This window comes from Uloborus diversus, chromosome 4 (assembly GCF_026930045.1).
Source record: "Uloborus diversus isolate 005 chromosome 4, Udiv.v.3.1, whole genome shotgun sequence".
Classification (NCBI taxonomy): Eukaryota; Metazoa; Arthropoda; class Arachnida; order Araneae; family Uloboridae; genus Uloborus; species Uloborus diversus.
This window is the reverse complement of record NC_072734.1, coordinates 186,411,029-186,436,533: the sequence shown is the minus strand read 5'-3', so window position 1 is coordinate 186,436,533 and position 25,505 is coordinate 186,411,029. Positions and strand designations below refer to the sequence as shown.

General features: G+C 31.3%; 1 protein-coding gene across 1 annotated transcript; it reads right to left on the bottom strand.

Annotated features, from left to right (window-relative positions):
• Positions 1-1,460: 1,460 nt before the first annotated feature.
• On the bottom strand, positions 1,461-25,309 carry LOC129219804 (DNA methyltransferase 1-associated protein 1-like). The gene is made up of 11 exons (XM_054854108.1): positions 25,164-25,309; positions 21,641-21,727; positions 19,888-19,973; positions 19,450-19,570; positions 17,139-17,213; positions 14,108-14,326; positions 13,515-13,622; positions 10,557-10,751; positions 8,017-8,085; positions 4,218-4,290; positions 1,461-1,858 (listed from the first exon to the last, which is right to left on the bottom strand). The coding sequence occupies exons 2-11, from the start codon at positions 21,725-21,727 to the stop codon at positions 1,638-1,640; spliced, it is 1,254 nt and encodes a 417-aa protein (XP_054710083.1). The 5' UTR covers positions 25,164-25,309; the 3' UTR covers positions 1,461-1,637.
• Positions 25,310-25,505: the final 196 nt, after the last annotated feature.

Sequence of the window (25,505 nt, the reverse complement as noted above, 5' to 3'; positions counted from 1 at the left end):
AAATATGAATACGTTGTTCATACACTTATCGTGATAATTTGTAAATTTTGATTTGATTTTTTATAAAAATATTATGGAAAAGTGTCCCAAAATTGGTTCTTTTCATAAAAGAAAGAAAGCTCATAAAATTTTTTTTTTTTTTTTTTTTTTTTTTCACAAAATGCAGACCTAAAAATAAAAACCTGGATTGATCCCCGAATAGTCATATCTTAAAATTTCAAATTTTATAAGCTGCTATGATTAGGTTTACCATACAGTGTTTCTCTACGCCCAAAAAAGTTGCAGGATGCTTCTAGATAAAAGAGTACTAATTTAATGAAAAGGGCACTTTTTAGTAGAGATTTTGTAAAAGAAAATGTTTATTTTATTTTTTTACAAAACATATGCATACAAAACCGAACAGCTTTCTAATGTTTTAGTTTCAAAAATTGTGCTACAAATTGAGAAGTTCTAGCAGAGAAAAGAAATGAGAGAATCATGTTTCAAAGCTTGCATGCACATATACCTTTTGGAAAAGGTTGCTTCTATTATGAAGTTTTTTTAACCTCCAGAGAAGCAAGGGCAATGCATTGAGAGATGAAAAATAAAAGAGGACAGGTCACAATCGAACATTTATTTAAAAGGGGCAGGGAGCAGCTTTTTTTTTCAGGTCCAACCCAAGACATGCTCGTGATCAGCCCACAGAAATAACAAAGTAATAGAAACTATTAAAAAATGATTAGGATAATGATTAAATACTAGGAGATTTTAGGACACTTTACAAAAATTAAGGGGTCTAAGGACCTTTAACCTTCAAAATTCAAGACTTTCTGGAAAAAATATATGTTATGCATAGTTTAATTCTGAACAATTTGATACATTATTTATTACCATACGCAAAGAACCTTTCCAAGTTATCGTAAAAATGCGTAAACTTTCCCCATAGAGATTTATGTTGACAGCAGCTGTTTAAACGTCTTTTTCTCAGGTGTTGGTTTTGCCAGTTTCTCGTTTTGCGTGCGTGATATTTCAGAAAGTTTTCTGTATATTTCTGTAAAACTTTTAATACATGTTTTTCTGGTTTATTTTTATGATCTATACCATTATTAATTTTTAAATTTTTTTTTTTTTTTTTGAAATTTTATAAGTTAATATCAAATTTTTTTTTAATTTTGTGCAAAAAAATATTTTTTTTAATATTAACTTTATACTTTAGTTAAAATTTAGGTTCAGATCATTTAAAAAAAAAAAAAAGATAAACATGCAGAAAAGTTTAACAAAAAATACATAAAAAACTTTCTAAAATATCATGCACGAGAAACCAGCACTTGAGAAAAAGAGGCTTAAACGTCAAAAATTTTGATGGTCCTTAGACCCCCTTAAGACAAATTAGGACACTGTTAAGTCAAAAACTACTGCATGTAAAATGTGTAATATTGTGATAGAAAATGCACCAGCAAATATTTTCATTAAGGTTTCTGTAAACAATTTTTATGTACATATTTTACATACAAATACAGGGAAAGTAAATATGCAATGATAATTCAAACATTATGAAACCGTTTGATCTGTTACAGGCAAGAATAGCTAGTTGAAAACAAAAGTGGAATTTCTCTTATTTTTTGAAATACATTACTTCTACAGTGATTCAAGACACATTATTCAGTTTTTATTCTCTGAGGCCCTCCCATAAAACTTGAAACAATTTCATGGTGATCTTTTTTCTTTTCTAATGCTATAGATTCACTCTGATGTCGTAATGTCTGAAGTTCAAATTCACAATTAACTAAAGCTAATTTCAGTTCATACAGCAGAACCATATCACTGCGCAGTTCATTAAAATTTGTGCATATTTCTTCTGTAGGTATAGGATTTGTTTCTATAAAAAAGAAAAAAAAATGTTAAAAATTGCTATTATTACATGGTAAGGATAATAAGTTTTGAAAGAAACAATTTTTTAACATAATATCCATTTTCAAATGAGCTAAAAAGTATTTTAAAAAGTGGCATTTTACTAAATTATATTTAAACTGACACAAGACATTTGTATCCACTGACCCCGTTTTTAAAACCCGAAAATTGTTATTTCACAAAATATTATTGTTATAATTACAACAAATTAATTAATAATTACACAAAAATAACTGTGGCAACTTAAAACAGTTTTACAGCGATGTCAAGCAAAAATCTAGTTTTGGCATATACCATTTTTAAAGTCAATTATCCCAAAATTTCTGAATCCCAAATTTGTCCTATTTTTGCCAGAAGGTAATATTTTAGTCATGCAACAAAAACCTATTACCTAAACCTCTTTGGCACTTCTCAGTTTTTTTTTTTTTTTTCAATGACTATTTGAAAGTGGTAACATTTGAGAAAACTTGATTTTTGCTTGAAATTTCTGCAAAACTGTTTTAGAGGTGCCACCATTATTTTTGTGTAATAATAATTTTAACATGGTTCTAAAATTTAATGCCCTATAAAAAGTTTGGTGATTGTAAGAAGTTTCCCAAATTTCAGCCTTGAACTTCAGGAAATTACCCAGAAAGTCCTCCTTTAATGGTTCACTTTCTGGTAACTTCAGATAATAGCCAAGAAATGATCATGTCAAAAAGTTCCTAGTAGCAAATTTTCAGCCTTTTAAAGCATTTTATTTCAACCGTTTATTGGTTTCATAATATAAATTTATAGCTTTAACTGATAATTTTACTGTTACATTTTCAATTACATAATTAAGTTCAAAGTTACATTTGCACTAATGCAGAGCTTACTTTTTAATAAGAGAAAATGGTCTTCAGAATAAGGGTGCCATATGCGAAATTGTAAGGGGGGGGGGGGGCTCAGATATTTTCCCCATGGAAACTGATTTCAGTGCAGATTAGAGTTATTAAAATTTGACATTTTCAATAACTTATTCATTAATTGCTGGAGAAGAAATGTTTTTACATTTTTGCAAAGAAAAAAGTACTAAAATAAAGGAAGTTCTAAATTCCAAGGGGGGGGGGGCTTATGGGCATCCTTGCTTCAGAATTTTTCTTATACAAATAGCCTTAATTCCGTCTAATGTATAAAAATTTGCATAAACCTGAAAAGAAGTGCTGGAGCTGAGCTCCCGTGATCATTCACGCAAATTTGGTAAATGTAAAAACATGATAAGTACCTTGATTGGATGCCAGTATTGGATATGAGAAGAAACTTGAGTGGTTGGTTATTACGCTAGAGTTCAATTGACTCAACTTGTATTGCAATGGAAAACATTTTTTAAGCTACAAAAGATATTTTGAAATAATATATGTTGGTTTTCAAAAACAGCTGTAATTTCTCAGGAAATTGGTAATAATACAATTGTAGTAATTGTATCTGAAGTGGTAGTGGTTAATTAAATCAATCTTCTTATCTATTAAATGCTATGTGGTATTTTTGGGAGGTGAAATGGAGTATGGAGAAAAAAGGTGACTTTGAACTGGACAGATACTATAGAGATATGGACGTTGAACATAGTAAAATACATTAAATTGAAAAGAATGAGATGTGCAGGACATGTTATCTGCATGTCCCCTGTGTCCATCCCACTTAAGATCCTAAATGAAAGAACAACTGGCTAACGTCCAAGAGAAAGACAAAAAAAAAAAAAAAATGATGACTGGATTGTTTGGAAGCCGACATTAAACCTATCAAATCCTCAAATTGGAGAATTCAAGCAAAAATAGATCTATCTAGAAGAAACTTCTGGAAAAGACCAGGACCCACAATGGGTTGTTGAGCTGTTGATGATGATGATGTCCTCATTTTCGTTTCTAAATGTGTCTCATCAGATATCCAAAAAATGGAGTCAATTGCTGGACAATCAATACCATAATACACAACTATGTGCATAAAAAATACTAAATAGAAATATATATATAAAATAATAAATTTTTGTAAGAGAAGATGTGAATTAACCAGTTTTCATTCACCTGCATGGGAAAATAATCATGGGTATTGGAACTACCTTGCATTGAATTATAAAAGAGAATACATTTGATTTTTTTTTTCCTAATTAACTACATTTATTCTACAAACTTTATTTTTTATGAAATAAAATATAAAGTAGCTTTCTTATGGTGCAACATTCTATAAAATTTTTTACAATATAAAACATTTAAAATTTAATTTAAAAAAAAGGGAAGGAAAGTATTCTTATAACATAAAACAATTTGAAGCATATCTTTTTTGAAAAAAAAAAAAAGAGAGAAAATTACCTAAATCAAGCTCTTTAAGCAACTGCTCAATAGCTTTAGCTTTCTTTTGTCCCACAGAAGCAGGTAATTTCATCTTAAAAAGAAACAAAAATTAATGTATGACATTTAAACAAATAATTAAACCACAGATTTTTGCTATTTTTAAAGTTTTTACCCAGTTGATTTGTCCAAGAATGCCACGTTAAATCTAATAAAATGGAAGTGGAGTAGTACTGCTTAGGCATGCAAGTCTATTTATACAAATACCACACAAATTCAATTAATTATAGAATTATTTACTATGGCTCACTTTAAAAAAAATCCTTTGTTAATTAATTATTTTTAACATGCATGTATTGCAGATCTTTGAAATATATAAGTACAAAGAGACATGTATTTACAAATTGAAATTTTTTTTGACATTTTCATTGATTGTAAATAGTGTACTAGCTGCGTTGCTCAACGTTGCACACTCTACCTTGAAAAACAAAAATTGTGTCAAGTGATTCATGTTCGATAATCAGATTTAAAGAAAAGAAAGAAACATCGTGTAAAATTTCCCATCAATGTGTAGGAAAGAGAAATTTTATGACTCACAGTTTAAATTTATACGTTGGATTTTTTTTAATGTCAAAAAACCCCTATCTGAATCACTGAGCACCAAAAGACTCCAGTGCCAAATTTTTCGAACTTCGGAAGTAAATTGAGGCAGTGAGAAGCAAAGGGACGATTCTCGAAAAAATTGTCCTGTGCGTAACGCTAAGTTTTTATTTTATTCAAGTAATTATTAATTAAATATAGGACTAACTGTTATGCTTTGATAGTATATTAGCATGTATTATTCCCCAACAGCATTATTTTTTAAAGGCATTGCTTAGCTGGAAAAAATAAAACCTTGCGTTGATCACGGGACATTTTTTCGAGAATCGCCCAAAGGATGTAAGTGGACTTTTTGAAGTTTTGAGCCAAACGAATTTGAAGTTCCAGTCCCGGGTAGGCTTTTATTGAAAAGTTTTTAAAAATTAATTATGCTATGTAGCAACATCTACCAGGGCAACTGCAGTCCATTCTTGAAAGCCAAAACTAGTTCTCTGGATTGATTTCATTTTAAAAAGGGCGATAGGTTGAGGATGGGCACTTCCCAGTCGCAGTTACAATTATTTTCCACGCTACTTTAGAGGAACTGCTGAACACGTTATGCTGCATCCTTTTTTTTCCGGGTTTCCACTCCTATTTCGATAACATCAGAGCAGATCTGACGGATGTGCAAATTTACGAGAGATTTCGGCCAAGGAAAACAGACAGTAGTATCATCTTTTGCCCAGAAACAGAGGACAGGTTCTCCTACCATTTCAAATTATCCCCAAATTTTCAATTTTGGCACTGACATCCCTTTGCTTCTCACTGCCTCAATTGTGGATTTGTTTTTGGAACATACACACACATTTGCATATCTTATATCTTTAAACGAGAAATTCTTGTGGGTATATATATATTTATATTTCTTATCTCGGAAACGGCTCTAACGGCTTGGATGAAATTTTGGATTTAATTGCAGTTTTGCATTCTAAGTTCATCTACATCAGTGTTTTTTCTGTAAAAATGCGATTTTTTTTTACAAAAAAGTTTTTTAATATAAAGTCTAATTAAGTTAAGCCTTGAAGTAAACTGTGAATTGACGCATCAGGCAGATGATTTGCAACCATAGCAATGAAAATTTGTCTCTTCTCACTTTAAAATTTTAAACTTGCTTAGGTTTGCCAGGCTTGGCTGATATTGGCCACTTTGGCTCATTTCAAACACACTTGGCTGAAAACAAATTCAAAAGCACTACATAAGTCGATGTAAGGCTTTTTTCTTTCTTAGGTGAAACTATTGCTTGACCGTCCTATTTTATTTATTTATTTTCTTTCTACACTTCAAATAGTTTAACATGTTTTTTAAATCACGCATCTCAATTTTATTTCGAAGAAACGTATGTCTTGAGACTGTTTATGTTTTGTTAAGATAGTTGTTATCATTTGTTGGAATGGTTTGTGGATCATCAGTTTGGATGGATATCATGCTGTATGTAGCATTTTCTGGCGTAAAGTAACCAACTACACTAAAAGTACTTATTCAAAAAGAAAATCTCGATTGGGATAAAATCGTGAAACGCATCATAGTATGAAAGGAAGTATTCGGTTAAAAATCGATTTCACCATAGCAAAACTGGCTCCAAGGTCAAAATATTTTAATTACTGACAAGAAAATTGTATAGTGGAAACAAATGTGACAGATGGTTTACAGCAAAATGCTGATTTAATTACATTCAGAATCTTCTTTGTTTGGTACTTAAGTGTTATAAGAAGGTTGAGTGCTTAATCTTTCGTTAATGTGAAGCTTTTCAAGTATATTTGGAAAAGTATTGAACCTTAAAAAAACACGAGCTGTACAACTATTTATAAGTATAATATAGATTGGAGCTAATTTAGCCAAAATGATTATTAAAAAGTAGACTTGTTTTATGCTGGGATTACGTTCCACCAAAATGCCGCATAAATCAAATCTGCATGAAGCCTTTATAGTAGAATTAAAATATGATAGGTTCCATATATGAAAAAAAAAAAATATTCTAGTGATAGATAAATATATACGAGTTTGTGTGTATTTATTCGGATACATAAGCAAAACATGCATAACGAAAACGGGAATTAATTTAGTGCTTTTAAAATAGAGCTGATTATCAATCAGCTTTGTGGGCAGTTCTTTATGGGGCTTTAATGCATCCAGTATCACTCCTGTCACTTCCATGATGAGGTCTTCCATCACTCACAAAGCAGAAAAATCCTTTGCCATTGTCAAGGAATGGCTCAAAATTTTCAACAAGAAACGTTTTTGGTTGTTAGTCATCGATGTTGATATCCCTGTTGCTTTCATCCTCTTTTGTAACTTCTGAAAGCTCTTCTTCCAAGAGCTCTGAATTGTGTAAGTTTAATAACTTTATTTCTGGAGAGAGCTCTGGAACCAAAAAAAATGTTCCAGTGGCCCAAGCTTGTTAACACATCAAAATGCGGTTTATTACATGTTCCCTGCAATTTCAGGACTTTGGATTTTGAAAGGGAAAATTTTACCTGCTTGCAATGCTGCATCTGCGTAAAATTAAAGCCTCAATAAAATAAAGGTGTCATCTTAAACCGAATATAATCAAATCAATGTAAAATGAGGGTCCACTGTATATCATTTTTTTTTCCAACTCCACCAAATAAAAAGCGAAACTATGAAAACAAACTATATGATAAAATTTGCTATCTTGTAAATGCACAGCTGAGTCGCACCAGGTTGATTGCAACACAAACCATTCTCATATAGAAGATCAAAAGTGATATATCTTCTAACTAACATTAACTCCTTAGTTTTGTTCTTTTCAAAAAGTTAATTCTAACTTTTAGCCATTTTTAAAATAGAATTTTCAAAATGGTGAAAGAGATTTCCTGCAATTTTGTAAGTATCAGTGAAATGTAGCACTTATAATAAAAGATATATTAAAATTTAAAATCAAGGAAATGCATGAGGAATAAAACCCAAATCCAAGGAGTTTTTAATGTGCTTGAAAAAGAAAATCATTTTCAAGGATCATAAAGTCTGGAATCCAAACTGCTACAAAGATATAATTTACGCTTTAGGAATCATATTACATTTGTCTATATTGTCAGCTCAGAGCAACAGTAAGATATCTAGTCCCAGAAATAACACTAAAATATACATGTATTATTTGAGGCGAAAAAAGCTAACTAGAAATATTATTAAAAATTGCAAAGCAAAATAAGTTTATAATTACCCTTTGACTTCGAACTGTGGCTCCACTTCCCTTAAAATCAGCAAACTTGATTCCAGCCGAATCAACACTCTAAAAAGCACATAAACGATATTTTGAAAACGTTCATTTACTTTACTATAACACAATCATTCTTAAATAGTCAGGAATTATAATAGTGGAAGAATACATCTCGGTTTATTAACTAAAAGTTGTTTCTCTAGCTAACATAGAATATTTTCATATACAAACAGCTGCATAGAGAAAATAGCGTAGCACACAAGCACCATTCTCAAATGCTGTGGGGATGTGAGGAGACAAATATGCATGGTATCTTCGACAATTGACTTAGTCTTAGTTGAAAACAAGTTTTTTAGATTCTTTTTAAAAAGTCTGTCATAAGTATCTGCTACTCAACTTCTTTTGGACTACCTATTGAAGTAAAATTTTGCTACTGCAAATTCATGCTGATTAATATTGGCATCATTATTTTTTTATTTTATGGAAATAATTAAAAAGTTAATTTTGAGTGTAAAGTCTGATTTAGCTGAATTTTCAGAAAAGTGTTCTAGATTGTTATGATTTAGCGTATATGAGCCTTCCACGTGCTATAGAATGTGTAACAAAAATAAAAATGAAAAGAAAAAGAACATATCTCAAGTAGGTTGTTAACAGTAGGTTGTTTTATGAAACTACTAGCTGCATCACCTGGCTTTGTATGGTATACCTCGCAAATAACCAATAAAATTCTGCTGATTACGAAAAAATAACCAAACAGAAAAAAAATTTAAATCGCCGTTTACAGAAAAAGCCTCAAAACAAAAGTAAAAATTTTATTTGCTCACAGTCGCAAAAAAAGGGCAACCAATCCTTTTTCTCAATGATTTTGTTCACACTATTTAAAACTGAGCTCGTGTGTAGCCAATAAATTTTCGATTAAATATTGATGTTCTTTGACTTAAAAATGCTTATAACTGTTCTCCAGGTGGTTTTACACACAGCCTCGGTTTTTTTGAAATTCGAAGCAAGTAAATCTACTTCAGGGGTATTTTTTGCAGGCTTTCAAATGAGATTGAAATTTAAAAAAAATTGGATAATCATTTCGGGTAGAAAGAGCCCTTTAATGCCTTTTTGGGTCCCAAAATTAAAATCCAAACAATTCCGTACTTTTTTGCCATTTGAAAAAAGCCCTACGTTCCTTCACCGGCACACAAGAAACTCCTTGCCAAATTTGGTCGAGATCCAACATAAACTGTGGATTTGTTTATAGGGAGCATACACACTTTATTATATAGATTGTAATGTATCTTTTTGTGAATAGGATGCTTAGTTCTCAAAATTAACTTCATTATGTATTCCAGTTCAGTAATGATATTTTTTCTTTTCAAAATAGAATTGTCTGGGTAAATGTTGATAAAAAAACATTTTTTTAATTTCTGGAAATATGTTACTACAAATTGAGTGAATCAATTTCCCCTGCCTTTTTCACATTTTGCAAAGAAATACTTCAACTTTTCCAGTTTTCACAACAAAATTCCTCAACTTTTTTCAGTTTCCACAAAATTGTCTTTGTTTCAGAAAAAAAACCTATTATTTCTTGTCACAATTAGCTTGATTAAGAATACAAGGATATGGTTTTTAAAGAAAGTAATTTACTGGCACTTTCATGTATTACATTTTACTACAAATAACTACAATCATCATATTTCCTAATTTTTTAATAAAAAAAAATGTTTAATGCATTCATCATAAAAATACTTGATGTGTATATACAATAGAAATGCATGCAAACAATATAGTAGTAAAGTTTTATTTCACAAATTAAATTTGATCCAATTTTTAATCTATGTTTTAGGAAGAAAGGCTGAATCACAGAAAACCATGAATATCTTATTTAATATAATAAAATATGATATTATTTTATTGATAGTTGGTAGTAGTAGTTTTTTAGATCAATTCAGTTACCACACAGGTTACCAGTACATTCTACCACACTGTTTTCTTAATAATTTCATCAACACCCCCATTGAAATCTAATCATTTAAATTTAGGGTTAACAATAAGCAGATAAGTGCATTAATTATGCACTGAATAAAGTCTCTGAATGTTTTTCTCTAAATAAAAATATCTTTACAAAAATACCATAGCAAATCTCTCTTTAGCGTGATGTAAAAGGCTCTCAATTTCAAAATTACAATTAAAATCAAATTCAATGGAAGCAAAAGGATTGAGAACTAGGGAATTGAGGAATGCCTAAACTCACAAATGTAAGTTTTTATTGTGACCAAATTAAGAAACTCACTCAAATAAGAATTAGTGCTCAAAATGAACCCAGATGTATTTTAATAACACAAAAGAAATTTTAGCACTATACTTAAAAGCACTTAAAAAAGAACTGCTTAAATAATATGTGAAATAGTTACAGTATCACATTTATTTGTTTAAAATCATGATATGAGATTTCAGTATTAAACTGAAGCTAGTGGTAGCATTAACAAACAAATGAAATTAAAGCTATAAAAGATGAGTGTTAAAAAATAAATAAATAAAAAAAAACTACTTACAGCATTTTCTGCTTTAATATTTTTTTGTTGAACAACCTTCTTCTTCGGTCCTTTCTTTTCAAGACGCTTAGTTTCTCCTTGACTGCTGTCAGCTGCAGTAATAAGCTTCTGCAAGTCTTGGGTTTTCTTTTCTCTTTCCTTCTTACGAAGTTCTATTTTTCTTAGTTCATTTAAGAGAGTTTGTTCTTCTTCCACCTTAAAGAAACAAGTTTTTTAATCGGCATATAGGGGGGAAAATTCTTCTTAACACTAAGGCAGCCAGAATTTTCTTCTGTTAAAGGGGGGAGGGGGGTTCATAAAGTCTTTATACTCTAGCACAGCCAGAACTTGCCTTCTGGGTTGTTATTTAGTCATGACAGTCCTTGCACGTTACAATTACCATACTTGGGTTTGTAAATAGCGTTAAAATCAAGATTTCTTGAAGGGTTTGACTAGCAAACCCCTCACTGCATGCCTGGTCTTATCTGTTTTATATGTTTTCATACTGATAAACAAAGATTAGCAATATGGCTTAAAACAAGAGGTTAATCTCCCCCTTGGTTGAGACAATGGCAAATTTCAAAACCAAACATGGAAATTATTTGTACGAAAAAGTTTTTTACAAGAACTTGATATTAAATAAATTAGACAAGAATTTTGCAGTTTTCATTTTGACTTCCATTCATAAAACAATTTTGAATATAAAATTCCCTATCTGTTAGAAAATGCTGCTCTTTCATATAAAATTCTTTAAAATTTCATTATTTAAAAAGAAATTTAGAAAAATGGAATTGTGCTTTTCAGTATACTTTCAAAAAAAATTATAAGCCCAAGCTAAAAATAAGTGAAATAAAGCGAATAAAACTTAAGATCTCAGAAAGAGTACTTATAAGAATGAAAAAAGAATAATGAGCAATGGAAAAGATATCAAACTTTGAAATAATTAATGTAACACCTCCACTCAAAGGAAGGGGGGAGGGGGGTATGTATTTAATTATGTTTTAATTCCTAATTAAGAAGAATAAACTCCATTTATCATATCATGAAATAGTAGAATACAAGAAGATTACATGATTAACCATATGTGCACTTATGTAAATTTTTGCATGCAAAAAGATTTGGAAAGAATTTTTTCTGTTGAAGAATTTACAGTATACTATCTTAATGTTTTAGTTTACTTCTCTTTTTAAATGATGTTTGAGTCCTTCTGACTTGATATATTTCAGGCGAAACATCCTTGTTAGCTTTAGAGGAGTGTGGGATTTAACCTAAAGTAATTGCAGACAATAATAGTCATAAGCTTTTTTTATTATTACTAGGGGGCTCTGCCCCCTGTTCGCTAACGCTCACCAACCCCCGAAAATTGCTTCACAATCTTGCTTGATTCACAAAGATTTAAATCTTCAATTAGAAAGAAACAGATTAAAAATGCATTGCTCCCTTTGCAATAAAAAACACCCCTTCCCTGAGTTTCAAAATAACTTGTACCAACTTGCAGAGCCGTAAGGGCTAAGGGGCTCTTGAGCATTGCAAAACTGCAATTTTGTACGTCTGAAAAGTTGCTTTCATATTCGTGGTCTCTAGTAATTTGTTTTGCTTTTTAGCTCAAGGGTTTAATTGAGTTGAGCCTAAGATTTTCCGTTAAAATCGAAACCCTTAAAATTTGTGAATAACAAAAGAGAAACAAGCGAATCGAAAAGATGTCACTATGGCAATGCCAAATAAAATATCAATAATTTTAATGGAGATGAGATTATTCGAACTTTATTTTTAACGGTTTGTAACTTTTTTTTCCTTTGGAGATAGAAACTAAGTTTTTCGACCATAGGTCAAGTTAGATCTGGAGTAAAAAAAAGCTGCTCTTTCCAGTGGTGTCAAAAAGAAAACTGTGAGACAATTTCTACTTTACTGATAGATTTAATGAAGAATGTAGTGCCTAAATTTTAGCTAAGCCTAAAAAAGTGTGAGCTAAAAACGCAAATAACTCTTCACGTATTTCTGTTAGAGCATTGAAACAAATTGCATAGAATGCGGAAAATTCTACCCTTTCCAACGATATATAATACTAATATATGCAAGTAATTTTTCACTCCTTTAATAGGCAATTTACGTGAAATTTGAGCTCAAAAAATTAATTATAAAAAAACTAATTCAAATTTTAAAAAATAAAACCCCAGGTGCACCCCCCCCCGGCGGTTGAAGTAATTTTGTACAAAATTTGAAGGCTGTAGGTGCTATGGGGTCTTCTGGATGCAGGTAAGCCACAGACTTCCTTCCAGAATTTCTTTGAAACCTTACTTTTATTTACTATAAAAAGATTATTGTAGAATGGAAGTACTTAAAGCATTAAAAATTTCTCTTCACACCCCTTTCACTCATACAAAAAAGGTTCTGATTGGATTTAATTAAGAGATTAATACACTGTAGACCTAATTTATTGTCACTATGAAGACGGGAAAGAACAATCAAAGTCGATTTTTCCAATCAACTCTGGTTGACGTATGGAAACAAGTAGACTATTACAGCCAGTAATTCATAGTATTATCATTGATAGTTTTAACAGGGAAGAATGAGACTAACTTTGAAAAGATTCAAGATTTCAGGGGCGTAGCTAAGGGGGGGGGTTTGGGGACAAACCCCCCCCCCCCGAAAAGTTAGTCTCAAAAAGAAAGAGAAAAAGAAGAGAGAAGAGAAAGAAAAAAAAAGAAAAGGAAAAAATTCCAAGCGATTATACATATATATATATATATATATATATATATATAAAAGAAGTAACCCCCCCCCCCCCCCCCCCGAAAGTCGGGTCTAGCTACGCCACTGCGAGATTTCAATGTAAAAAACAAGATGAAGAAAATTTGTGCACGTTGGACTATGAGCATTCTTCCCCACGGCCCTGCATATACACACATCAAACATACACTCCTAAATATGGCATAAATATGCACACACATGCATAAAGCAGAACAGAAAACAAATTACCTGTTCTGGTGTTCGATCATATAATTTAATAAGTTGTTCTTTCCTTCTTCTTTCATGATCAGCATCATAGGCAATTAATTTTGGCTCCACACTTCCAACTGCCCGAACCTAGTTCAATTTTAAGTTAGGAATACAAAAAAGTAATTAATTTGTAACACTGGAGTTTTTTTTATCTGAGGAGAAAAAACAATGAAATTTTTAGAACTTTCCTGACAACACTTTTTTTTCTTCCAAAATTGCAATTTAACAAAAGCTTACAATTATACATTATGTTTTAAGAATAGAAATGCTAATATCTAAAACAATAATAAAATTAAACTTTTAAAAGGAAAATATGAAAATAAAACCATTAAACATGCATGATTGAAATTTAAAAAAATATGCAAATAAAGCAAATTGTAAAGAAAAAACTTTCACAACTTGAGTTTTCCTTATGTTGTTTTTAAAATTGAATTATATTTAGCACAAAAGATTAAAAGCAAGTTTGACTGTATATACTTAAATGACATGTAAAGATAGTTTCAATTAATGATCAGCCTAACCTTTTGGCTGCTGAAATTTCTCAAAGTTTACTTAAGATAGACATTACTCACTTTGGCAAGGGTATTGCAAATGTTATAATAACGTTCTTTGAGATCTTCAACACTTCTGTTTGAGAACCGAGTTCTGTCCCACCTGTCTTGTATTACAATGAATCGCAAGTCAAACCTCTGGCACAAATCAAATAAATGATCTGTTTCCAGTCGGGTCCAGCCTTCCCGCTGAAGATGCTGAACGTATTCATCATCTGTGTATTCTGGAATCGAGACAGACTGAAAGAATGCAATCAAACAATTAGCTACAAGCATCAAATAACTAAAGCTACATAATAAGCTAAACTTAGAGGCACAACAAGTGGTCTCTGTTTTCATGACCAAGGATGCTGGGGTGCAAGGCATAGAATTTAGAACAAACACTTCAGGAATTCAATTCACATTCAAAATTAAGACTCTCCTTCTCTTTTTCATTTAATAATTAGTCATTCATTTTAGTGATTTTCAACACAAGGTTTTGAAATAAGTATGATTCCATATTATTAATATTTGTTAGGCATAAATGCCTGTTAGCCACAACAGTCAAGTCCTATCTCATCAACTCACAACAACAATAGTAAAAGAGTTTTATTTTTATTTTTTTGTTACTTCCAATGCATTATCAATCATTCTGCATGACCGGGAGAAAAAGCTTTTCCGCATTCATTCATGTTGGTTGAATCATCCGAATGCTTGTTTCTCTTTCGTTCATTACGGTAGAGCTCTGTAGTGGATGACAGGGGCCCCCATATAGGGGGGGGGGAAGGGGGGTTCAAGTCCCCCTAGAAATTAGAACTTTCTTGCTTTCAGTGCTTTTTTCTCTGCAAAAATGTAAAAACATTTCTTCTCCAGCCATTAATGAATAATTTATTAAAAATGTCAAATTTTAATAACTCTAATCTGTACTGAAATTGATTTCAATGGGGAAAATATTCTGCTAAACCATGTGGAAAATATCTGAGTCCCCCCTTAAAATTTTGCATATGGGCGCCCTTGGTGGATGACGTCACATAGAAGCATCTAGTTGAATCGGAGGGCACTTGTACTCCGCGATTGCAATGACCTGTATCTGTTCATGTGACTCTGATATGCTAATGACCTTGGAGTCTTTAAACCACTCGCGGTTTACGTTTGATCTCTTATCCTCTAGCTTGTTGCTTCGTCGGCACTCGAACCTGTTTGTTTGTGCCCGCTCATGGCTTGGCAATATCATGAGGCTGTAGTTGTTTACTTTCAAACAGGCTTGCAGTATTAGATTGATGCTTTAGTTAGTAAGAGTCATGCAGTTAGAGTCACCTCATACATTGTAGAAACTAGCATGTTGTTGTGTGCTGTAGTATTAACCTGAATGTGAGATGAACTTATTTTTATGTTTGTAATTCGTTTTATCATTTATAGACTGTTGTTATTTTTACATCTTGTTATTCAATAACCTTCGCTCTACTTGAAATAGCATATTAGTCTTCTTCAAAACTCACTCTCTGCAGATACTCAAGGAAATTAAAATGGGGACATTATTAGGCTAGAAGTCTCATCATCAATGTCAATATTCATTTCATTAGCGTTTTGCCCTTCAAACCAACAAAACAAACAATAATAATAATGAATAAAAAATGAGAGAGAGGAAATTCCTAAGTTAGATAGCCATTAAAAATGAAAAAGTAATAAAAAGACATTATCACTAGAAAGGCTTAAGGGTACTGGGTGTCCCGTCTCATAGATTGTTCATCAATAATTCAAATAACTGAACATAAAAAGTGCAAGTTTCTGACTTTTCACAGTATGACCTTATTTGGTTGCTTATTATTTAATCATTAATGTTGTAGCAGTGAAATATTAAATCTCATACCCATAGGTAAATAATATAGATGCCCACCCCCACATTTGCTGTTGTGAAGATACATTTGTTGTAGATATGTACATCGCCTGATAATTGTTAATTAAAATATCAATATTAACAATTAATTATCTTAAAATAGGTAAACAAATTAATGAAAAAAGCTCACCTTTTGCATTTTTTTTTGGATACATATTCGAAAGCAAAAGGCGTTGCATTAATAAAAATTTTGCCTATTCACTGTGTATTGTTTTTCATACCAGTAAACAGTTTTGAGCTTCGTGTGTCGATATATTTTTACCTTACTATGCTTATACCTAGAAAGAGGGGAGGGACTGAAGTGGCCCCTGAGGTATTTGAAAAAAAAAAAAGGAGAATTTTTCTCTTTTCCTTGCTTACTATAGTATGAAAAAGTGTTATTCACTATAGTTTCATCGTTACCCTCATATTTTAGGAATCGGATGATATCCCTAATGGGGAAATAGTGCCGACTGTCCACCAGTCAAACTAAAGGTTATTGCTTTTTGAAAGAGAAAATAACACTTTACATTTTAGAAAGTATATTTATCAGTGAAATTATTATGCATTCATTATATATTTTTGTCTAAAAAGAGGCTAAAATTATATGGTTCCTATAGAAGCCTCTTAAGAAAAATCAAGTCGTTTATAAAGCCGCAAGAGTTCGTAAATTTATGATTAAAAAAATCAAGGACAATCAGCATGATTGAACAGTTTATTTCAAAAACCAATCAAGCGTCAAGCTCTAAAATTTTGAAAAAGAGTTTTTAGCATCATATTGAACTTTTTCAATAATGATTATAGCATTTTAAACTGAAATGAATACACATTTAGGTACATTCTTTCAGTCATTGTAATCCCTATTGTACAGTTTAATATGATAATAAAACTTTTTTCCAACTGAAATTATAGAAAACTTCGACTGGTTTCTGAAACAAATAATTCTATTGACAAAAAAATAAAACTTCTTTTTCAAAAATACATTTATGACCCAAGTACCAAAAAGCAAGAAATAATCTCAATTTTATCATTCTAGATGGAGAAAATAGTTCTAAAGAAATTTTGCAAATGGAAGGTAAAAATAAGCAGTCATACACTATAAAAAAGCAGTACAAAATGCAAGGCAAAGCCTCAAAAGTTTCATGTTATTCACATTGCAAACAGACACACATTTAAAAATTAAAATAACAAAATTACTTTATTAAACTTTGCAAATGCATATTCTTCACCTTCATCTTCAACACGTCTCCAGTGGTAAAATACTGCTCCATCCTTTAAAAAAAAATATAGTTTGAAATGATTTCAAATGAACTTATTCTTTATTTTTTAAACTAAACAAAATCAAAATGCAGACACATGAATGCAAAGAAAAAGAAAAGCTCTTCACAATACTTATTTTTCTGAAACACAAGATAATACAGAAACCATTTAAATAATTTTGAATTGCCCTCAAAAAACCACTAAAAACACCCTTAAATGTACGAGTATATACTGACAGCCCAGTTAGGACGTGTTAATATACATGCTTGTAGTTCTGGCTTAGCCCCCTCTTGAAGTGATAAATTATAGCAATAATTATTTTCTTGTTGTGACACTAAAACTAAATATATCTTACAAAACAACAGCAGTTTCTTTATCTTATAAAGGTTAAAAGTTGAGTTTAATGAGCTTTCTTGCCATTTTACAAGAAATAGTTTATGACATAGCCAAAAATAAGAATCTATGAGTCTGTATGTGTGATCCCTACCTTTTTGAAAAATTTTAAAAGGCTAAAAAATGAAAAGTGAAACAGAAAATCCTGTCATTTTAAACTGCATGTCCCATAGCTTCTTCTTCATCTTCTTCTTCTTTTTTTTTTTTTTTGTTAAATAGCTAGAAACTCAGCTTTTCTCTTATAAAGAAATAGATATTTATTCAGAGGACAAAACATCTAATTGGTCATTTTTGTTGGAATATATAATAACTGTTTCATGTTTAAACCATCACTGCAATCAGGCCTGTCATTTCACATTTTTCCAGGATGGTCAAAGAGTATATTTTATGCATATTTGACCCCAAAAAACAAAAACCCATTCATACATGTATACAAACACATTAACTTCTCACTGCTAGGGGGGAGGGAGCAATTTCCTCTCTAGATCCCCCTATAAATGCCCTTGTTTGACTATAAGAATAGCAGGAAAAATGTGATTGAAATGAGTCAAATTTCAATGTTTTGTCAAAATCAATGAAATTAGGGTGTTGATGCCTAATTTTCAATGTATGTAAAATCATGTTTCTGAATAAAGGACATTTATTCAAATATAATCCCAAATCAGGGGCTGAAATTTATATCTTTAAGTGGAGGGGACAATCTTTTCCAATACTGATGTTTGGAAAGAAATATTATTTTATGAAAATGCTAAAAAGTCGGAAGATTATTTTAAATTTTTGATTGATTCCCACTTTGAAAAATGTTTTTTTTTCAATGTCACATTTGTTAAAAAACTTTATTCAAATTCTTAAATTTGCTTACTTTTATTTCATTAAATCTAAAAATGTTCCAAAAAAGCATGCAAAAAAGAATAGAAAAACTTGTTTTTATGAGCAAAAACATCTAAATAACTATGATAAGTTTTTAAACAATTTATATTTATTACCAGTGGTACCCGCATGACTTTGCCCGTAGTAGAAAATTAAAAGGCCATTCGGTTTGCCTGTATATTTACAAATAATGGATGATGAATTTCTCGCCAATTGGCTCTCTCATTCCACGTCATGATAATTTCGTAATTTACTCGTCCATCTTATGATAATTTTGCTCAGGAAAATGTTCTTAAAATTGAAATAGAAAAAGAACAAAATCAAATTTTCAAAAAATCGCTTCGAGGTGTACACCCTATGCTACAAACTAACTTTGTGCCGAATTTCATGAAAATCGGACGAACGGACTCGGTGCTATGGACGTCACAGAGATCCAAACATCCTGACAGAGAGAGACTTTGGGCTTTATTATTAGTAAAGAAGTATCTTTTCCACACCAGCTGTACTTAACATTTCTAAATAATACAGCATGTGATTATTAACTTTGTTTGCACTAGTTAAGCTGCATAAGTGTATTTTAATAAATGTTTTTTTTTATTATTAATATAATAAAACAATTTATTTCATAAGATAAAAAATCACACATAAATCATCACACAGTCAACCAGGGTTCTTGATAGAGCGCAAGAACCACTCACTTTTAAAAGAAACCTCACTTGAAAAATATTTTGATGCGGGACTTTTTTGCAATTTTGTCACATCTGTTAAATATAAAAATTAAGATTTAAAAAAATAATCTTTTTCAGTATTTAAAAACCTCGCTCTAATTTAAACAGAGGGTGAGGTTTTCTCAACCATTTTTTCCTCTAATGCAAACCATGCATTAAACTGAGCAATAAATCAATTGAAGTGGGGGGGGGGGACATTATTTAATCATGTAAGTTTAAACAATTAATTATTTTCTTCTGCAATCAGTAATGTTTACCTTTCTGCCAGGATTATTGAATGGCATCCATTTCCAAGGACGAACTCGTTTCAGACCCAATTTGGCCTTGTTTTGTTTATAACCTTGTCCATTATCAGTAATGAATACAGGAGGATTATCTCTGAAATAGAATAAATGAATAAAAGTACAAGAAACAGATTTAACTGTAAGTAGGAATAAACTTATTTTAAAAACACTAATTCAGTCAAGTAAATAAGTCAGTCTGGTAAATTGCATGTAGTTCTGCCTTAGTCCTGACTCAGGGTTCAGCACAAAGGTATTTATTCTTTAAAATGTTTTACTTACTTACAAAGCCTCAACAGTTTGAACAACACTGTTTTAATGCACCATATTTCTATTTTAGGTGCTAAGCCATCTGAAGAACTCAAAGAAAAGGCATGAAAATAAGATTATTATGTACATAAAAATGAATCTTACTTGTTATCTGAATAAAGAAGAGCATATAACTCTCTATGCATTCCTTCTGGACGTTTAAAAGTTGCTTCACTGAGTTTCTTCTTTTTCTAAAACATAAAAAAAAAAACCTTATGAACATCTAGTTGATTAGATAAGACCCTGTAATTGTATCTTTCATTTTTCTTCAATTTTTTCAAATGTAAGATTGAAAAATGTGAAATACATAAAATATAACTCCCATAGTTCTGATGGCTAACCTGGACAAAATCAGAGGAGGGCAAGGGTGGGTAGTTAACCTCTGCTTCCAGAATAAAAGTATTTAAACTAAACAAAAAAAAAAAAACTTCATTGAGCAAATACAACCTAAAACTGAATTTTTTGGATGTGCATTTAGAAAAAAAAAATCGCCCCCAGAACAAATTAGCAGCACAAATTCAAGTTTTAAAAAAAACGCACTTTACCTCCCCCCTCTTTCTGAAAATCACCCCCGCAAAAACCAGAAGCTGGATTCCCTCCCAGTAGTTGCCACGGTATTTTTTTGGATTTGCTAGACCCTGATCATAAATAAAAATGATTTTGTTTTTAACATTCTGTAGAACTATTTAATCATACTTTATTAGTCAGTCTCGGCCAAACTAAATAGTTTGTTAAAAGGCTGAATACTAAACACCAATAGAATATGCATAAATAGCAGAAAACTGTTTACTACGGTGATTTAAAATGTAAATAAAAATGGCTATGTACAGTTAATTGGCGATAACTTAAATATTACTATAACTTGAATATGCCCTTTGCTTACTAATTATTCTCAATATCTCGAAGTTAACTTCCTTTAACTCAAAGTTTTTTTCCAAGATGACTCGAAATTTATTTCGAAAGAACGGGGAAAAAAGAAAGAAAGAAGTGACTACAGAAAAAAATAATTCACCTTCACTTGCAATTCCTGCAAAATAGACTTCTAAAGCATGAAGAGCACCTGTTGAACTAATAAGCGATAAAGGAGTTATAGGTGCGGAAATGAATTAGCTTGTTTTCTTTTGTTCATTGTATTGTTTACACTTTGACATGTTGCTGGACTCTGAATTTGCATTCAAGCTGCCAAGTTGTCAAGTCAACTGATAGTACTTTTCTTCAAAGGCTGACCTAAGTTAAGATGCGTTCCCCTTCATTCTTTAGTTCGATTATTTGCTGATAATTTCCTGAGAGACTATTACTATGTCTTTACTATTAAAGATGTCTAAGCAAGTACCTACTCTGTCAATGATATTAAGAGAAAAATAGAAACTTCTAAAGTGGTAGAATCCATGAATCTGAATTTGAAACAAATGAAGATGTACACCTTTCCTGAAGTAGAATCAGCTGGATTCAAGTGGTTCCAGCAGTATCGAAATCAAAACCATGCTTTTGATTTTTTTTTCTCAATATTTTTGATTCAACTGTACATATTGTGCTTAAAAACTTTTAAGTTCTGTAATTTTGTCTGTTATATGTACATATTAATTAAAATATTCTATGGTTTTTAATATTAAAATGTGGAAAATCGAAACTAGAGGTAGGCTGATAAATTGAAGTTTTTCGTCGGTCCCTTTAGATTCGAGTTATTGTGAATTGACTGTATTAAGAATATAACTTTTAGAGAAAACATAATAAAATAAAGAGGCTTATAACATAATAAATTAAGACATTAAGTTTTTCATACATTAAGTAAATGCTAATTCTACACAAATACAATAAACACCATTCAAATAAGGGACTATCCAAATAGCACATTTACCTTTCTATCATTTCCCATTATGCTTTCTCTGCTAAGGTCAGGAGTTTGTGGACGCTCTATGTCCAATATATCTAATACATCACTCATCTGCAATAAAAATCATAACATTACAGAATTTAAATACACTAAGCTTAAATGAATTACGAGAAATTTAAACTTAATTTGAAGCCAATTTAAATCATTTCCTAGGAATTGAATAAATACCTTTGGTAAAGAGCAGTAAGTTACTGCGCCTAAGTCAGGGCTAAGATGTAGGGGTGGTAACTTACTGCTAATTAACCAAACTTAACCTTCAATTCAGTTGTCGAACCGAACCATGCAGCAGAGGCTCGATGGTGAGATAAATTTATTTTATCAACCAGTTTCTTGACGCTCTCAGCTTCAATGAGATGATGTCTGCCTCCCCCCCCCCAGCTTGGTTATTCACTGATCCAGACTAAAGCCGTCAATCACGTCTCCTAAGTAGCGACACGGGGAGTTGTCGGCCATGTTGGGGCCAAACACCGGCTTCTTCCTATGTCTGCTATGATGAAATAGTGGTTTCTTATACTCCTTATTAATAAATATTCCTAGCTTCTTGGAGATAACATTTATCTAACTGTACATTAAAGGTTGTTTTTTTACTTAATATGGAAATAAATTTGATGTTAAAACATTTTAAAGAGCAAAGATGTTTCATAATAGTTTTCGATCTTTTTGCGAAATATTTTTTACTCTCGTCTCCGAAAGCATGGCTATAGGATATTTATGTTGAAGAAATGGATATTTTATTAGTGTATTAACTTTCAGAATAGCATGAATAATTACTTACTCATTGATTAATCACAGCAGGTATACATACTTTATTGGCCAAGAAGTGGGGGGGAAAATTTGTCATATATACACAAGATTAAATTGTGTGTCACAAAGATTTAAACTAGTAATTCCTTGAATTTTTAATTACTATATTAATTAATTATATATTATATATTTAAATTAATAATTCATGAATTAAAACAAACTTTCTCCATTAGTTTCAAAAATTGGATTCTTCTTCGGAAGCTTTCAATTATATTAACCAAATCATTTACTTAAAATACAAATAATCATCTTCAACATTAAAGTTTCACAACACAAACAAAGTGGATTAAAATAAAACTTAGAATGAGTAACACAGTGAAATGCAAAGTAAGGTTTTCTTCCTTTTAATAAAATAAAATAAACATTGTCAAAGTTACATGTTCAATAAAAATAACACAGAACATTACGATGAATTTTTCAAGTTTTTATTGCAATGTTGTCAACATGTAAGATATTTGATTAATATATATTTATGTGGGCTTTTTTAATTTAATTTCAATGAATAAAAGGAGAAATTTGTCATACTAACTCACAAAATTATAGTAAGGATGAATAAAAGTAATTCACAAATTAGTTTAGTTAGTTTTTTATCGTTTTAATTGTTGCCAAAAACAATAAAAAATACAAGTAGTTATAAAGTTAAAATACTTCCGCTTTTTAATTGTTGTAGTAAAAGTTTGTACATTTCTTTTAGAAATGTCGCATTTGTCTGACATTAGACGCGTACAAATATGACAAAGTTTGCTTCACCTTAATATAGTTCTCAAAATAGACCCACGCAAATAGTAGAAACAATTTTCTTCGTTTTCTGGTAACTCTAATTCAAAAATTTCTACATCTATCTGCATATCAATTTTTTCGAAATCAATATCAAACGATATTTTTTCTATGTAGATATCTTTAAAAGTTCGTTGCCTCTATCAAAAATTTCAACTTCATCCTTTTCAAAATCTATTTCGAAACTCAGAACATTTTCATTTGTGTTTTCATGTGAAAGCATATTATTTTGTTAGGAATGTAGGACCATTATAGGTGTGCCTGTTTCCTCATTAGCATCATGGAAGTAATTTCCTTTGATACAAGAGTTATAATATTGCGATAGGATGATAACCCTAAGACAAGTTTTGAATTCTTTGCAATTTGGGACCGGAGTTTTCATTCTTATGGTTGAAAAAAGATTTTCTATTGTAGGTAAACGATATAGTTTGATGCCCGATTCCTCTCTATTCGTGCACAACACGGCACAGCAGCCCGGCATACTTATATTTACGAAGAAATAAAGAAACAGATAAACAAATATGAGCAAGAATAGCGAGTACGCAATGTAAAAAGAGCTGCAAGCAGTTTTTGGCCGCAAGATGGCAAATGATTACCCACGTGATCGGTCACATCCAATAAGAATCGGAAGCGGCACGAGACAATAGGGGAAAAGGATGTCGCTACTTACTTTACCGATTGAGGGCTTTAATCCAGACTACTCGGGATGAGATAACCAGGCTGTCTGGTATACTGCAAATACCTCTGATTTTGAAATATACAAGAAGAAGCACTATATCAGTGGAAAAATTAGCAGGAATGCTGCATACACACGCTTTCAGATTTGTCGGCCACCTTTTCCTACATAAACTCACTTCTTTTGCATTGAAAAAGGGATTCCTTGTAACTCTGAAACACATTATGCAGTAATTCTGCTAGTTTGTGCATAAATTTGCAAAGCTTTGAAATATTACCAGTCGGCTCTTGTCTATACGCAAATTCTTCTACAAGCCAGATTGCTTATAAAAAAGAAGTAAATTTACTTGTAATGGTATAGGAAGACAAACTTTCATTTAAGTTAAAAATTAGCAAACTGGGAAGACACAAAGTAACAGGTATTCATCCTGTGAACTGATGATTTAAAGGCGTAATGCCCCACAAGGTTCAGTTTTAGGCCATTGTTGTCAATTATTTTTGTTAAAAACATTAGCGAAAGTCTTCCTGAGAGGAACAATAGTGTCACAGTAGAGGATAGCAAACTTATGCGAATAGTTGATTGTGAAGAACGAGTGAAAACGCTTCAAGAAGATTTCTGTATTAGATTCATAAGTTGGCAGTGTGGAGTGTCGTTTAATGTATGGAAATAGGCACACAATAAGCTATTTTTACAAGGATCCCTCACCAGCAAATAAAAAGAGGGTGTCTTAATAGTTCAAAGTGTAAATTTGAGTCAGCACAGTAAATCAAAGCCGATAAAGAGAACACCGAGTTTTATCTACAGGTCAAATTCACATAACTGGGACGTTCTACCTTCAGGTAAATAGAAATTAGGTAAGAAATCATTTAGAGAACGTTGTTCAGTTTTTTTATTTTGAGAAAGTTCTCAAAGCAAGTAATTAAAGATTTTTTTGAGTGACCCGATTTCGTACTCAAGTTCTTCAGTTTTCTCTCTCTAATTAGGAGGAGGAAGAGGAGAAATTAGTCTTACAATTGGGCACTAATAAAAAATATTGCTAATAATCCCAACTATCGAACAATTCCTACATCCTAGAAAAAAAGATACACTAAATAATCTGAAAATGACTATATGAATTAACATAATTAAACCGAAATTGCGACATTTTTTATAATTTTAAAGCAAATGCAATGCAGAAACAGGTCGAGTACTGTTCATAACGCAGAATTAAATAGTGTAAAAACTGCTCACTTTGAATTCTTTTTTTTAGTTGAAACTTATAAAAGACAAAAACTTTTTTCAAAAAACAGCTTTGAACAGTTCACTGAATGTCAGCAAATTATATTAAACACGAAAATTATGAATCGAATCGCATTTGTTTGTTTGTAAACAAGTCATTCCAACGAAGGTTGCGTTCGACGAACCTCACCGGTCTACCGGTAAGTAACCAGTTACTAACCGCGTCGTTCTATGATCAACCGGTTACTGCAGCGGTTATTATTCTAAGAGGTTGATTGGTTGATTGGAGCACGTGATCATTAGTTGTCACGTGATTAACTAACCGGTCGCTCTCGGTCGTGCTCGTCGAACGCA

Coding starts and splice junctions, on each gene's coding strand:
- LOC129219804 (XM_054854108.1), bottom strand. CDS start 21,727: ATGAGTGATGTATTAGATATATTGGACATAGAGCGTCCACAAACTCCT. Junction 4,291..8,016: donor CCACAGTTCGAAGTCAAAGG/GTAATTATAAAC, acceptor TTTCTTTTTAAG/ATGAAATTACCTGCTTCTGT. Junction 1,859..4,217: donor GCTTAAAGAGCTTGATTTAG/GTAATTTTCTCT, acceptor TCTTTTTTATAG/AAACAAATCCTATACCTACA.